Source organism: Acartia tonsa, chromosome 15 (genome assembly GCF_053477335.1).
Source record: "Acartia tonsa isolate MP-2025a chromosome 15, ASM5347733v1, whole genome shotgun sequence".
In the NCBI taxonomy this organism is placed as follows: Eukaryota; Metazoa; Arthropoda; class Copepoda; order Calanoida; family Acartiidae; genus Acartia; species Acartia tonsa.
The window spans coordinates 17546539-17564044 of NC_137274.1; the positions used below are offsets into that span (position 1 = coordinate 17546539).

The window sequence follows — 17506 nt, forward strand, 5'->3', positions numbered from 1 at the left end:
TCAATACTCTAGTTGTTACCTGGGTATATCCATCAATACTCTAGATGTTAACTGGGCATATCCATCAATACTCTAGTTGTTACCTGGGTATATCCATCAATACTCTAGTTGTTACCTGGGTATATCCATCAATACTCTAGATGTTAACTGGGCATATCCATCAATACTCTAGTTGTTACCTGGGTATATCCATCAATACTCAAGTTGTTACCTGGGTATATCCATCAATACTCTAGTTGTTACCTGGGTATATCCATCAATACTCTAGTTGTTACCTGGGTATATCCATTAATACTCTAGTTGTTACCTGGGCATATCCATACCTGGGTATATCCATCAATACTATAGTTGTAACCTGGGTATTTCAATACTATCTGTTACCTGGGTATTAAATACTGTATTTGTTACCTGGGTAATGGGAAAAATCAATCAATTAAATATTTAAGTATTAGGCTTTATGTAAATTGAAGGATTGGACTTTAGAAATTACAAAAAAATCAATCAATCAATTTTTAAGGATTAGGCTCTATGTCAATTGAAGGATTGGACTTTAGAAATTACAAAAAAAATCAATCAATAAATTTTAAGGATTGGGCTTTATGTCAATTAAAGGATTGGACTTTAGAAATTACAAAAAAATCAATCAATCAATATTAAGATTGGGCTTTACGTCAATTGAAGGATTGGACTTTAAAAATTACAAAAAAAATAAATAAATCAATCAATTTTAAGGATTGAGCTGTGTGTCATTTGAAGGATTGGACTGTATTTAATTAAATACTGTATTTGTTACCTGGGTAATGGGAAAAATAAATCAATTTTTAAATATTAGGCTTTATGCCAATTGAAGGATTGGACTTCAGAAATTTTAAAAAATCAATCAATCATTTTCTAAGGATTACAAGAAAAAAATTAATGTTTAAGGATTGGACCTAGATATTAAAAGAAAAAAATCAATAAATTTTAAGGATTGGGCTTAGAGATTACAAAAAAAAGAATCAATGTTTGAGGATTGGGCTTAGAAATTACAAGAAAAAAATCAATCAATAAATTTTTAGGGATTGGGCTTAGGAAATGCAAGAAAAAACAGTCATCAATTTTTAAGGATTGGGCTTAGAAATTAATGAAAAATTAATCTATTAATCTATTTTAAGGATTGGGCTTTATGTCAATTGAAGGATTGGACTTTAGAAATTACAAAAAATCAATCAATCAATTTTAAGGATTCAGCTGTATGTCAATTGAAGGATTGGATTACAAAAAAAAAACAATCAATAGATTTTAAGGATTAGGCTTTATGTCAATTGAAGGATTGGACTTTATAAATTACAAAAAAATCAATCAATTTTAAGGATTGGGCTTTATGTCAATTGAAGGATTGGACTTTAAAAATTACAAAAAATCAATCAATCAATCAATTTTTAAGGAAATTGTAAGAAAAAAACATGCAATCAATCTGTTTTTAAGGATTGGGCTGAGAAATTACAAGAAAAACATAGTTAATCAACTAATTTTTAAGGATTGGGCTTAGAAAATAACAAGAAAAATTAATCTATCAATCAATTTTTAAGGATTAGGCTTAAAAATTATGAGAAAAAAAACAATCAATCAATCAGTTTTCTAAGTAATGGGCTCTAATATTACAAGAAAGAAACAATCAATCAATCAATTTTTAAGGATTGGGCTTAGAAATTACAAGAAAAAATAATCAATCAATTTTTAAGGATTGGACTCTGCCAATTTAAGGATAAGGCTATAGAAATTACAATATAAATCAATCAACCAATCAAAAACGGATTTGCCGCCAATTTAGACTTAATTGGGAGGAGTGAGGGGGGGGGGGCGGGCTAAAGCTATGTTAGGGTGCCGCCAAATACCGGATTTGCCGCTAATTTAGACATGGAAATATATTCAACCAAACATGTCACATGACTGCACATAAAGTGTTACATATATGTTATTTTGAAATATAATATCCAACAATTATTTTTAAACTATAATTTATTGCTATGAAAATAAAAAAAATGCACAGTAAAATTTATCTAGATGAAGGCCTAGAAGAGAATAATGAATGATATATATATTAAATATATAGAAAACTAACTATTTTACAAGAATAGATCATTATTGTATCAAAATATGGTGATTTTGATTATTTAGCTTCATTTTTACAAATTTTCTACTTTTTAAGGAATTAAAAGGGTCATTTTTTTTTTGCATAATTCCATAAATTTTAGTGTTGGGTTGTAGTCAAATACTCTTTTTAGGTCAAAGTGTTTTTAATTATAACCAAATTTATATAAATATGTAATGATCCATAATTAACAACAGTTTGACTTAACAAGAGCATTTGACTACAAACCAACACCCAACTTTACATGAATACACGAAAAAAATGACCCTCTTTTATATATGAAGGCACTTTGGAAGTCTGTACTGTATAATAATCAACAATTTTCATTTTAACACAGGGGGGGGGGGGGGATGTTAGATAGTTCTCGTAACATAAAGAGCTGTAAAAAGTTTTTAGTGCACAACATTCTATATTGCAACAAAAATGTCATGTTAGCAATTCTAAAATTTAGCATAAATTATGCAAATTTTCAAACATTATGCTAAATAATTTGAATTACAATGTTTTAGAGAAATAAAAGCTAAAAAACATAAATATTTGATCAAACCAATGGAATGTTTATTGCTCTGATATTACAATAATCTATCCAAACCCCTCCCCCCCCCCCCCATCTTTTTACATTTTTCAAAACATAATTTTGTATTTTTTTGGTTAATAAAAGCTCAGCATTGAAAAAAAAGAAGAAATATTACATCAAACATAAACAGACAACCTTTTATAAAAATTGAATTAAAGAATGGATTGGATAGGTATGTGTTGTTTTCCTTGTAAAGGATTAACATCCCACACACCCATCCCTCCCTATTTCTATTATATCATCATCCAGGGATCTCAAGGGATAAGACAATGGACGTTAAACCATTCCCCAATGATGATAAAGAAAATTATAACTTTTGTAGATTCTGTTTGAAAAGTTTGGACACTATTGGTTCGGAACCAACCAATGCATATTCAAAGCTTTAAAGCTGTAAGAATTAAAATAACTTTGGGTACCAGCATAGTTTACAGTCCAATGTCCTCTCCCTCCCCCTGGCTATATCAGAATATATATATAACTACTGTATTAGACATAGACTTTCGAGATCTTTAACAAGAACAAAACTAATTTAAGCAAAGGAGAGTATAAAAGTATAAAATAATATTTACAAATGTGTATAATAATAATAATATAATATGGTACATAATCATAGGATCTGATACAGAGCTCTGTACCAGATATGCATGGATGGAATAAGGTTTCTTAATTATCACTAATTATCTCTTGTGTGTGTGTGTGTATGTTATTATGTCCTTATGGCAGATATATATATATATACATACAGAGAATATAACTAGAAGTGTGGTGGTGGTGGTAGGACTAAATATTACTCAACACCAAGATTCAGATCCTGGCTGTTGTTGTTGTTGTTGTACTACATGATCATGATAGTCATGATAGCCCAGATTATTCTCTCCTGTCTCAGAACTACTGCTATCTGTCTCTGTCTCACGTCCATACATGTCTGCCAGCTTCTTGAAGCGTGGCCCAAAATTGTGCAGGTATTCAAACTCCAGATCCTGATCAGCCTCGCTGCCAGAGTTGAGGCTGGATAAGCTGGAGCCAGTGCCAGAGTTGCCATCACCTTCATAAGCATAATGCCGGAGATCATCATAGGGCGTGGCTTCTGGATCCTGGTCAACTTTGTCCTTAGTCTCATCCAGAAAGTGGCCGACTCCAGGTAACTCCTGCTGCTGCTGCTGTTGTTTGTCCACTGCTGGTGGCAGGTATTGTCCATTCAATGTCATATGGCCATATCCATTCTCCTGTACTTGTGTTGTACCACTGCGCAGACGCAGGACTGACAGATCATAGCCAGTACCATCTCCCTCACCTCCTCCCTCGTCATCATAGTTGATAATATTCTCTCTGATGTCGCAGTCAATGTCCTTGTCGCTGTAGGGCACCCTCCTCCTCCTGTACACTGTGAGCACACACATGGCCGTCAGAATGATGGCCAATATCGCCAGGATTATCAGCAGAAAGTTGAGGTTCATGCCAGTGGCCTCCACGGCCAATACATACTCCATGGAGCAGCCATCCTAAAGTAAATATTTAGGATAAATGGATAATAATTATGGTAGGGTATATAGGACATTAACAAGATTAGTTTTCATAAAAACTGATGCCATTTAACTCCCAAGGACATCCATAGAAACCCCATACAATGTCAATCGACGAAAATTGGCCAAGTTAAGTGAAACTTTTTAGAGACCACTGTTTTAGATGTCCCAAAAGTACCCTACAAATGACCAGAATGCATTGAAAAGTAAAATACATTTTCTTTTAAAAAAGTCATTTAGAAGTAATACACAGACAAACGTATTAGGTTTGCATTAAATGATAAGAAAGCATAGATAATTGTTGAAAAAGTAAAACTTTGTTCTTCTGCATTTTTTGTTTTGTTGACTGCATTGATAATGGTGTGTGGTACCTGGTACTGCTCGCCATCTGCTGGTGTACCCAGACTGATCCACAGCGGGCTGCCATCATTCTCTGACACCTGCAGGTCACGCAGACAACCAGCAAAACTGTCACCAGCTGGCAGTGTCTCCCTGGCAACCTTGAGCTCAGCTGCCAGGTCCCGCAGCCGGTCCTTGCCAAAGTAAAGTCCTCCAACCTGTAGTGGACCATTGGAATTCATGTACTGGGCTTTCCCACGTGGACAAGAGGCCTGCAAAACAAAATAAAGATATGTTTAGATTCCCATAACTATAGGGAATGTTGTACCATTTTAAAATAACAAAAATGTTCCAACAAAAAAGAAAAAATCTTCGAATTTTTATGAAATGGTTTACAAAAATAAAAACATCCAATAATGCTAATGCTAATCATTCTAGTGCTCCGTGTAAAAATGTTATTTATTCAATGCTGTGCTTCTCCAACTTATGGAAATAATTGTCCCTGTTAAAAATAAAGCTTTTCTACGTTGTGAGCCAGTCTGTTTTAGAATTGTCCTATGGATTTGAAACTTGTTGACTGCATATAGCATACCTGAAGCTGACAATCCTGGATACTTGGAAGACAGTCTCCATTATCCAGGATGAGATGGACAGTAGAATTACTCCAGGAGAACTCGACACTATGCTCAACACCATCAGAGACAATCTTAATATTCAGGATATTAATAGGTATATAGTTTATGTTAAGATATGCCCCTAGAGGCACTTGTTATTGTATTTGAGCGACTTTTCCTTTACAATGTACAGTTTCTCTTAGTAGGGTAGAAATACCTCCCCCCTCCAAAAAAATAGTTATAATTCTTCACTGGACCTATAGAAAGCTTCACTGCAAATGTTACCAAGATCCTTTGCTCCATACACATCAAAATAAAAAAATTCTGTTACCTTCTGTAAAATGCCAGTGCTAGTTTCTCTGCCATAGTTGAGATAATACTTGAGCTTGCCCTCGTGTATCTCCAGGGCCACAAAGTCAGTAACCCCCTGGACAACAGTGTTGGGGGAGGGGCCCTGGTACAACAACAGGCCCCGGGACTGCTTGGTAGTAAATCTCAGCCTTATTGTTGTGTTGCCACACGAGTTGATGCCCTGGTGTGTTGTCCATCCATATCTAATGCTTGCAGATCTTTTCTCACAGAAAGGTCCATACACTTGGGGCTGATCAATGGCACACTGACATTTGCCCGTGACTGTGCAGCTGCCCTCCAGGCACACCTGCTGCTGCTCCAGGCTGTAGGCTGACCGCCACAGGTTAGAACTGCTGCTGCTGTCCAGGTCGCATGACTGGCGGGGTGGGGCGGGGCAACCACAACGGGCCTCGGTCAAAGCTGTTACACCAACAAATGTTGTTCTAAAGCCAAGCAAATAAAGTTATTGATGCTAATACCATATATATTGGGATGTGTGATATGTAAAACAAAAACAATGAAAACAATTTTTCCTTGGCTACATACAGCTACACAGATATCCTGTTACTTTGAACTGAGTAAGAAATATACAAAAATAAACTTTATTTTCCTATTGGTCATGACTGCTGTGGGTTGATTCTCTATCTCCAGTTTGTTATAGCAAGCTCCATCACATTTAGCCTGACATCAGGGAATCATTCAAATAACTGCACATTAATCTATAATACAAAGTAGAACCACTTAACCGACTTTTACTCTTCAGGAAATATAGATACTAGTAGTGGTTTATTAAAAATTGAATAAAATTAAAGTTATTTGATGATTACTCCTGCCTTATCACTGAGAGATCTCTCAATAAGACACTCGTCAATATTGATCATGACAATATTGAAATCCATCTGTCTCTCCAGGTCTGTCTTCCTCCTGGCCACACTCAGTTCCATCCTTTCAGGGGCATAGTACGGAGATCCATGGGCTGAGAACCTTACATCTGTACCCTGCAACACAAACAAAATTTAATAAAAGTAAACCAAAGTTTAAGTTGGCCAACGAATAAGATAATGTGGTTAGATGTTACAAAAATATTAATTACAAAACATTTATCCCAAGCAATGCAACTATTTATAGCTGACTCATTATGCAAATGAAATGAAAAAATAACTACTATAATCTGAACATTTTCTAACCAAAAATATGCCCAGATGTTTTCCTATTGGCTGATTTAGAGAGCAAGTATCTAGAGATTATATCTATTGTCAGTAGAAAAATCACCTTTTTATCTGGCAGATCTGCGGGCAGCAGTGTGAACACATCCACCACAGATGCATTCAGATATCCACGCAGCAGCTTTGTCAGCTGCTGGCGGCCGTCAGCACTCAAGCTGCCGCCAGAGAGAAACTTTTCAGGTGGCACATCAATTCTAAATAGACAAGAAATTAAATAGGTAAGTTAGGTTAGGTAATATGGGTACTGGGTATCTTTTATAGAATAACATTAGCAGCCAAGAAAATCATATTTCACAGACAAAGAAAGTATATTATAGAGTAGCTTTGCTACTGAAAAGTGGAATAAAGTAATTATCTATATTGAAGTAATAGATATATAGAATACATGGGATAATGTGTCATAATATCCACATATTTTATATATCCATTGTTGTGGTGTGTATACCTAATGCTACCACTTTTCTTGACAGCCTCTGCAGAAATCTTTTTAACTGTGACAGTGACATTAGCAGGCACAGCTCGCTGTCCCCGGGACACATCATCCACCTCGAACTCCATGTGGTATGTCTGAATAGATTTAAATGTCAGGGATCATAAAGGGATAAGACAATGGATAATAAATCATACATAAAAGTAACAGGATCTGTGTCTGTCTGTCTTGAAGGATCTTGGGCAGGTTTACATATTTAGGGGGGAGGGCACCGCAATCATCCCTAGAAAAGAATAACTTTCCACCTCAATTTTAATTTTAGAAAGGATTTTTTTTGAAGCAGGAAAATAAAATCTTGTGCAGAATCTGTTTTTATTTTATCATATTTTATTTCTGTGTGTTTTAATCCAGGGATCTAAAGCGATAGGACAATTGCCATAAAATTGATGTACATCTACAATGATGATATTCAATATTACCCCTTGTGTAGATTAAAGTTAGTAGTGGAAACGTTCTGACACTCAACTCAATGAACCAACCAATGAGAATCCAATACCTAAAAGTTTTACCTTAATTTCTTCATCAAGTTTGATTCCCTCCTTCATGGAGATAATTCCAGTACTTGGATCCAGGGAAAAGTCCGGGTACCTGGAGGCATCCTGCCAATAATAATTATTATAGTATTATAGACACCTTTCTGCGGATAGTAAAGTGAAATAATGGCTCAGAACTGCTTCTAATCCAGTTCTCCTCAGAAATGGTGTTTTATTACCTATATAAAACAAGGATATCCATTAAGTAGGAAAGCACAAAAAATCGTGGATTTAAAATTTATTTGTTAAAATCAAGAATAGATTTATTGGAGAAAGTTGCTACAAAACCTTATTATATTTTGTATGATGAATATAAATACAAACCTTAAATCTAAAAGTTTTATCTGGCAGGTCCCAATCGTCTGGGTCATCTACAAAGACTCTGCCAATCTTTGTGGTGGGTGCCCGGCCCTCGTAGTTGTATACAAATATCTCACTAGAACCTGATATCCATAATATTATATCATCCATTATATTAAACTAAATATTACAAAGAGTATACATTATTTAATAAGTATATATGCAAGAACTTTTGTTTAATGAAACCTTCCAAATTTTTAACATTTACAAAACGGTCTGCTTTATTGCATCAAGATCCATGACAGATCTATATAGAAAATAAATGTCTATAAATGAGCTCAAGTCCATTATATTATCCACAAACAAGTTTAGGCCAGGCATCTAAAGGGATATGACAATGGCCAATAATTTGATGTACATCCCCAATGATGACAAGACAAAATTTTCCCTTATGTAGATTACAATTAGTGGTTGAAACGTTTTGACACTCTACTAAATAAACAAACCAATCAAAATTTAGTAAAAGTTGCCAAAGTTGTTAAGCCAACGAATATGAGAATGTTATTATATAAATTCAATGTTGATGTTCATCAAATTGTCACCAATTCTCTTATCCATTTAGATCCAGGGAAGGAGGGGACATTGGACTGTTTATTACACTAGTCTCCAAAGTCTTGTAATAACGTTTTCTTATTTGTTAGCTTAACAACCTTGGGAACTTTTACTGAATTTTGATTGGTTGGTTCATTTGGTTAAGTGTCAAAGCGTTTCAACCACTAATTGTAATCTACAGCAGAAGTAATTTTGTGCTTCATCATTGGGGATGTACAGTACACCCATGTATGGGCCATTTTTTATCCAAGGATTTATACAGAATTGTTATGGAATCAATTTATAAACAGCTTTCCGCAGATAGCAAAGTGAAATGATTCACTTTTTAGAGTACATGATAATCCAGGGTAGGTAGGATCCTAGTAATAATAAATCCATTTTTCTTCAAAATTGTAAAAATATTAAATTTTATAACCATGAACCTACCTGATCTCAAAATTTGCTCAATCAATAATTGTAATTTTGTGTATCACATCATTGGGGATGTGGTACCGGCCATTGTCTTATCTTATCCCCTAAGTTTATGTTCTAAGATAGAGCAGATATGCCCCTAGAGACACTTAAGAAAGGGGGGGGGGGGTGAGTCAACCCTACTCTTTCTATATCAGTTTTTGAAAAAAACATTTTTTCTATGTGAGGGTTATTTTTTCCTATGTACGGTTTCTCTTAGTAAGGTTTATATACCCAAATAGAAAGTATATAAACCTACCCTGGTCCTATAGAAAGCTTCACTGCATAGGTTACTGAGATCCTTTGCTACAAACACACACACACACATAGAAAGACAGACATTCTGTTACTTTAATATAGTCCATATAGAACTGATTGTTGAAAAGTTTGGACAATAATTTTGGTTTGGTAAGTGGTATAACGTGTTTTAGGTTATTTTAAACTTTTCATTTTTTGTATCAGTCTAACTGTCAACGTGGTCTAATGGATTTCAGACTGGTGCATACATTAGGCATTAGATGGACTTGTATATATTAGGGTGAAAATGTATTGAGGTACTACTATATGTTGGCAGAGGCCACTATCTGCAGGTTAATTTTGATTAAATTGTCTTTTTTATATATTGAAATTGATTTGTCATGCATTTAGGGTCTTGAATCTATCACCTTGTAACCTAATATTGTGTGTAGGATGATAAGTTTGAGTTTTGTATTGGTTGGGTATAACGAATCCTTGCGGGAGATTTCTTTACTAATATATAGAGCCGGTTATTTTGGTCTGGAATAGCTGGGGTTAAATCCTCAATAGATATTGCAGAGTATTAGACTGCTACAAAATGTGATTTTATGTATTTAGACAATTCTTTTTATTGGCTTAAAATGATAAGCTATATGAAGTATATACAAAAAAAACTTTATTTAATTTTTTTTTTTAATTTTAAATTTTCCACTTGTGTTTTCTCTCTCTCTTTCTTTTTTTATTCTCCCTCTCTTTCTTTTTTTATTCTCTTTCTTTCTCTCTCTCTCAGACTGTCCCTTTTCTTCCCTACCTCCCCCTTATTCATTTTATTAACTGATTTCAAAAATTCTAATTTTACCTTAAAAATATCAATAATTAAAAGGAGAGGTTGCGTGATTTTTAGACGCATTTTTAACCCTCTGCTGACGGATAAGATAATACTTTCCTTGTAAAAGTTGTACAAGTAAAACTTGACACACAGCTAATTAACTCTTGGGAAAAGCCATGCTGAAAAGTACAACGCTCAGAATTAAAAAACATGACGGCTATTTCATTGCAAAGTCGATCCAGATTTAAAGGTTAATTTTTAACGCATTTTTACCCCTCTGCTTACGGATAAAATGATTCTTTCCCTGTTAAAGTTGTATTAATAAAACTTGACACACAGCTAATCAACTCTTAGGAGAAGCCATGCTGAAAAGTACAACGCTCAGAATTGAGAAACACGTCAGATATTTCATTGCAAAGTTGACCCACTTTTAAATGTTAATTTTTAACGCATTTTTACCCCTCTGCTTACGGATAAAATGATTCTTTCCCTGTTGAAGTTGTATCAATAAAACTTGACACACAGCAAATTAACTCTTAGGAGAAGCCATGCTGAAAAGTACAACGCTCAGAATTGAGAAACACGTCAGATATTTCATTGCAAAGTTGACCCACTTTTAAATGTTAATTTTTAACGCATTTTTACCCCTCTGCTTACGGATAAAATGATTCTTTCCCTGTTGAAGTTGTATCAATAAAACTTGACACACAGCAAATTAACTCTTAGGAGAAGCCATGCTGAAAAGTACAACGCTCAGAAGTGAAAAACACGCCAGATATTTTATTGCAAAGTTGACCCACTTTTAAAGGTTAATTTTGAAAGGTTTGCTGATTAATTTTAGACTCATTTTTAACTCTATGCTTACGGATAAAATAATTCTTTCCCTGTTAAAGTTGTATCAATAAAACTTGACACACAGCTATTAAACTCTTAGGAGAAGCCATGCTGAAAAGTACAACGCTCAGAATTGAAAAACACGTCAGATATTTCATTGCAAAGTTGACCCACTTTTAACTCTATGCTTATGGATAAAATAACTCTTTCCCTGTTACAGTTGTATTAATAAAATATGACAAATAGCTAATCAACTTTTGGGAGAAGCTTTGTTTCAGGTTAAAGAAACTACACCCATAGAAAAAAGTTAAAAACCAGACTCCTCTTTCTGCCCTCCCCCCCTTCTCTCTCTCTTTACCTCCTCCCCCCCCCCCTCTTTCTCTCTCCTTCTATTACACGTCGCTTCGCTCCGGTTAGAGACACTTAAACTACACCCATGAAAGAAAACAGTTAAAAACCAGACTCTTCTTACTGTCTCACTTAGAAATTACCAGAAAAAAATCAATCAATCAATCTATCTATCTATCTAACTATCAAAAGTGTCTCAGCCTACTCCATGACTACTTAGGTCCAAACCCTAAGAGACTATGGCTAATCAATCAATCAATCTAACTATCTAACTATCTACTATGGCACGTTATGGCTGATGTACAGGCCCCTCTACCTTCCATCAATACTCTAGTTGTTACCTGGGTATATCCATCAATACTCTAGTTGTTACCTGGGTATATCCATTAATACTCTAGTTGTTACCTGGGCATATCCATCAATACTCTAGTTGTAACCTGGGTATATCCATCAATACTCTAGTTGTTACCTGGGTATATCCATCAATACTCTAGTTGTAACCTGGGTATATCCATCAATACTCTAGTTGTTACCTGGGTATATCCATCAATACTCTAGTTGTTACCTGGGTATATCCATCAATACTCTAGTTGTTACCTGGGTATATCCATCAATACTCTAGTTGTTACCTGGGTATATCCATCAATACTCTAGTTGTTACCTGGGTATATCCATCAATACTCTAGATGTTAACTGGGCATATCCATCAATACTCTAGTTGTTACCTGGGTATATCCATCAATACTCTAGTTGTTACCTGGGTATATCCATCAATACTCTAGATGTTAACTGGGCATATCCATCAATACTCTAGTTGTTACCTGGGTATATCCATCAATACTCTAGTTGTTACCTGGGTATATCCATCAATACTCTAGTTGTTACCTGGGTATATCCATCAATACTCTAGTTGTTACCTGGGTATATCCATTAATACTCTAGTTGTTACCTGGGCATATCCATACCTGGGTATATCCATCAATACTATAGTTGTAACCTGGGTATTTCAATACTATCTGTTACCTGGGTATTAAATACTGTATTTGTTACCTGGGTAATGGGAAAAATCAATCAATTAAATATTTAAGTATTAGGCTTTATGTAAATTGAAGGATTGGACTTTAGAAATTACAAAAAAATCAATCAATCAATTTTTAAGGATTAGGCTCTATGTCAATTGAAGGATTGGACTTTAGAAATTACAAAAAAAATCAATCAATAAATTTTAAGGATTGGGCTTTATGTCAATTAAAGGATTGGACTTTAGAAATTACAAAAAAATCAATCAATCAATATTAAGATTGGGCTTTACGTCAATTGAAGGATTGGACTTTAAAAATTACAAAAAAAATAAATAAATCAATCAATTTTAAGGATTGAGCTGTGTGTCATTTGAAGGATTGGACTGTATTTAATTAAATACTGTATTTGTTACCTGGGTAATGGGAAAAATAAATCAATTTTTAAATATTAGGCTTTATGCCAATTGAAGGATTGGACTTCAGAAATTTTAAAAAATCAATCAATCATTTTCTAAGGATTACAAGAAAAAAATTAATGTTTAAGGATTGGACCTAGATATTAAAAGAAAAAAATCAATAAATTTTAAGGATTGGGCTTAGAGATTACAAAAAAAAGAATCAATGTTTGAGGATTGGGCTTAGAAATTACAAGAAAAAAATCAATCAATAAATTTTTAGGGATTGGGCTTAGGAAATGCAAGAAAAAACAGTCATCAATTTTTAAGGATTGGGCTTAGAAATTAATGAAAAATTAATCTATTAATCTATTTTAAGGATTGGGCTTTATGTCAATTGAAGGATTGGACTTTAGAAATTACAAAAAATCAATCAATCAATTTTAAGGATTCAGCTGTATGTCAATTGAAGGATTGGATTACAAAAAAAAAACAATCAATAGATTTTAAGGATTAGGCTTTATGTCAATTGAAGGATTGGACTTTATAAATTACAAAAAAATCAATCAATTTTAAGGATTGGGCTTTATGTCAATTGAAGGATTGGACTTTAAAAATTACAAAAAATCAATCAATCAATCAATTTTTAAGGAAATTGTAAGAAAAAAACATGCAATCAATCTGTTTTTAAGGATTGGGCTGAGAAATTACAAGAAAAACATAGTTAATCAACTAATTTTTAAGGATTGGGCTTAGAAAATAACAAGAAAAATTAATCTATCAATCAATTTTTAAGGATTAGGCTTAAAAATTATGAGAAAAAAAACAATCAATCAATCAGTTTTCTAAGTAATGGGCTCTAATATTACAAGAAAGAAACAATCAATCAATCAATTTTTAAGGATTGGGCTTAGAAATTACAAGAAAAAATAATCAATCAATTTTTAAGGATTGGACTCTGCCAATTTAAGGATAAGGCTATAGAAATTACAATATAAATCAATCAACCAATCAAAAACGGATTTGCCGCCAATTTAGACTTAATTGGGAGGAGTGAGGGGGGGGGGGCGGGCTAAAGCTATGTTAGGGTGCCGCCAAATACCGGATTTGCCGCTAATTTAGACATGGAAATATATTCAACCAAACATGTCACATGACTGCACATAAAGTGTTACATATATGTTATTTTGAAATATAATATCCAACAATTATTTTTAAACTATAATTTATTGCTATGAAAATAAAAAAAATGCACAGTAAAATTTATCTAGATGAAGGCCTAGAAGAGAATAATGAATGATATATATATTAAATATATAGAAAACTAACTATTTTACAAGAATAGATCATTATTGTATCAAAATATGGTGATTTTGATTATTTAGCTTCATTTTTACAAATTTTCTACTTTTTAAGGAATTAAAAGGGTCATTTTTTTTTTGCATAATTCCATAAATTTTAGTGTTGGGTTGTAGTCAAATACTCTTTTTAGGTCAAAGTGTTTTTAATTATAACCAAATTTATATAAATATGTAATGATCCATAATTAACAACAGTTTGACTTAACAAGAGCATTTGACTACAAACCAACACCCAACTTTACATGAATACACGAAAAAAATGACCCTCTTTTATATATGAAGGCACTTTGGAAGTCTGTACTGTATAATAATCAACAATTTTCATTTTAACACAGGGGGGGGGGGGGGGATGTTAGATAGTTCTCGTAACATAAAGAGCTGTAAAAAGTTTTTAGTGCACAACATTCTATATTGCAACAAAAATGTCATGTTAGCAATTCTAAAATTTAGCATAAATTATGCAAATTTTCAAACATTATGCTAAATAATTTGAATTACAATGTTTTAGAGAAATAAAAGCTAAAAAACATAAATATTTGATCAAACCAATGGAATGTTTATTGCTCTGATATTACAATAATCTATCCAAACCCCTCCCCCCCCCCCCCATCTTTTTACATTTTTCAAAACATAATTTTGTATTTTTTTGGTTAATAAAAGCTCAGCATTGAAAAAAAAGAAGAAATATTACATCAAACATAAACAGACAACCTTTTATAAAAATTGAATTAAAGAATGGATTGGATAGGTATGTGTTGTTTTCCTTGTAAAGGATTAACATCCCACACACCCATCCCTCCCTATTTCTATTATATCATCATCCAGGGATCTCAAGGGATAAGACAATGGACGTTAAACCATTCCCCAATGATGATAAAGAAAATTATAACTTTTGTAGATTCTGTTTGAAAAGTTTGGACACTATTGGTTCGGAACCAACCAATGCATATTCAAAGCTTTAAAGCTGTAAGAATTAAAATAACTTTGGGTACCAGCATAGTTTACAGTCCAATGTCCTCTCCCTCCCCCTGGCTATATCAGAATATATATATAACTACTGTATTAGACATAGACTTTCGAGATCTTTAACAAGAACAAAACTAATTTAAGCAAAGGAGAGTATAAAAGTATAAAATAATATTTACAAATGTGTATAATAATAATAATATAATATGGTACATAATCATAGGATCTGATACAGAGCTCTGTACCAGATATGCATGGATGGAATAAGGTTTCTTAATTATCACTAATTATCTCTTGTGTGTGTGTGTGTATGTTATTATGTCCTTATGGCAGATATATATATATATACATACAGAGAATATAACTAGAAGTGTGGTGGTGGTGGTAGGACTAAATATTACTCAACACCAAGATTCAGATCCTGGCTGTTGTTGTTGTTGTTGTACTACATGATCATGATAGTCATGATAGCCCAGATTATTCTCTCCTGTCTCAGAACTACTGCTATCTGTCTCTGTCTCACGTCCATACATGTCTGCCAGCTTCTTGAAGCGTGGCCCAAAATTGTGCAGGTATTCAAACTCCAGATCCTGATCAGCCTCGCTGCCAGAGTTGAGGCTGGATAAGCTGGAGCCAGTGCCAGAGTTGCCATCACCTTCATAAGCATAATGCCGGAGATCATCATAGGGCGTGGCTTCTGGATCCTGGTCAACTTTGTCCTTAGTCTCATCCAGAAAGTGGCCGACTCCAGGTAACTCCTGCTGCTGCTGCTGTTGTTTGTCCACTGCTGGTGGCAGGTATTGTCCATTCAATGTCATATGGCCATATCCATTCTCCTGTACTTGTGTTGTACCACTGCGCAGACGCAGGACTGACAGATCATAGCCAGTACCATCTCCCTCACCTCCTCCCTCGTCATCATAGTTGATAATATTCTCTCTGATGTCGCAGTCAATGTCCTTGTCGCTGTAGGGCACCCTCCTCCTCCTGTACACTGTGAGCACACACATGGCCGTCAGAATGATGGCCAATATCGCCAGGATTATCAGCAGAAAGTTGAGGTTCATGCCAGTGGCCTCCACGGCCAATACATACTCCATGGAGCAGCCATCCTAAAGTAAATATTTAGGATAAATGGATAATAATTATGGTAGGGTATATAGGACATTAACAAGATTAGTTTTCATAAAAACTGATGCCATTTAACTCCCAAGGACATCCATAGAAACCCCATACAATGTCAATCGACGAAAATTGGCCAAGTTAAGTGAAACTTTTTAGAGACCACTGTTTTAGATGTCCCAAAAGTACCCTACAAATGACCAGAATGCATTGAAAAGTAAAATACATTTTCTTTTAAAAAAGTCATTTAGAAGTAATACACAGACAAACGTATTAGGTTTGCATTAAATGATAAGAAAGCATAGATAATTGTTGAAAAAGTAAAACTTTGTTCTTCTGCATTTTTTGTTTTGTTGACTGCATTGATAATGGTGTGTGGTACCTGGTACTGCTCGCCATCTGCTGGTGTACCCAGACTGATCCACAGCGGGCTGCCATCATTCTCTGACACCTGCAGGTCACGCAGACAACCAGCAAAACTGTCACCAGCTGGCAGTGTCTCCCTGGCAACCTTGAGCTCAGCTGCCAGGTCCCGCAGCCGGTCCTTGCCAAAGTAAAGTCCTCCAACCTGTAGTGGACCATTGGAATTCATGTACTGGGCTTTCCCACGTGGACAAGAGGCCTGCAAAACAAAATAAAGATATGTTTAGATTCCCATAACTATAGGGAATGTTGTACCATTTTAAAATAACAAAAATGTTCCAACAAAAAAGAAAAAATCTTCGAATTTTTATGAAATGGTTTACAAAAATAAAAACATCCAATAATGCTAATGCTAATCATTCTAGTGCTCCGTGTAAAAATGTTATTTATTCAATGCTGTGCTTCTCCAACTTATGGAAATAATTGTCCCTGTTAAAAATAAAGCTTTTCTACGTTGTGAGCCAGTCTGTTTTAGAATTGTCCTATGGATTTGAAACTTGTTGACTGCATATAGCATACCTGAAGCTGACAATCCTGGATACTTGGAAGACAGTCTCCATTATCCAGGATGAGATGGACAGTAGAATTACTCCAGGAGAACTCGACACTATGCTCAACACCATCAGAGACAATCTTAATATTCAGGATATTAATAGGTATATAGTTTATGTTAAGATATGCCCCTAGAGGCACTTGTTATTGTATTTGAGCGACTTTTTCTTTACAATGTACAGTTTCTCTTAGTAGGGTAGAAATACCTCCCCCCTCCAAAAAAATAGTTATAATTCTTCACTGGACCTATAGAAAGCTTCACTGCAAA

The 17506-nt window shown here is 34.4% G+C and overlaps 2 protein-coding genes across 3 annotated transcripts in view; both read right to left on the reverse strand.

Moving 5' to 3' along the window:
• Positions 1 to 2710: 2710 nt before the first annotated feature.
• LOC145307699 (DE-cadherin-like) lies at positions 2711 to 8273 on the reverse strand. The gene is made up of 10 exons (XM_080150211.1): positions 8112 to 8273; positions 7764 to 7853; positions 7210 to 7331; positions 6811 to 6958; positions 6372 to 6536; positions 6149 to 6219; positions 5519 to 5981; positions 5166 to 5279; positions 4606 to 4845; positions 2711 to 4213 (listed from the first exon to the last, which is right to left on the reverse strand). Exons 1-10 carry the CDS (start codon positions 8256 to 8258, stop codon positions 3503 to 3505), a joined length of 2271 nt encoding a protein of 756 aa, XP_080006337.1. The 5' UTR covers positions 8259 to 8273; the 3' UTR covers positions 2711 to 3502.
• A 6289-nt stretch (positions 8274 to 14562) lies between these two features.
• Positions 14563 to 17506, reverse strand: part of LOC145307403 (DE-cadherin-like) — a 61372-nt gene continuing 58428 nt past the window's right edge. For both annotated transcript variants that reach the window (XM_080149826.1, XM_080149825.1), the window contains exons 33-35: positions 17206 to 17319; positions 16646 to 16885; positions 14563 to 16253 (exon numbers count right to left, since the gene is read on the reverse strand). In XM_080149826.1, the coding sequence (XP_080005952.1) occupies positions 15543 to 16253; positions 16646 to 16885; positions 17206 to 17319 (1065 nt within the window). In that variant the 3' untranslated portion in view covers positions 14563 to 15542. The remainder of the gene's footprint in view (positions 16254 to 16645; positions 16886 to 17205; positions 17320 to 17506) is intronic.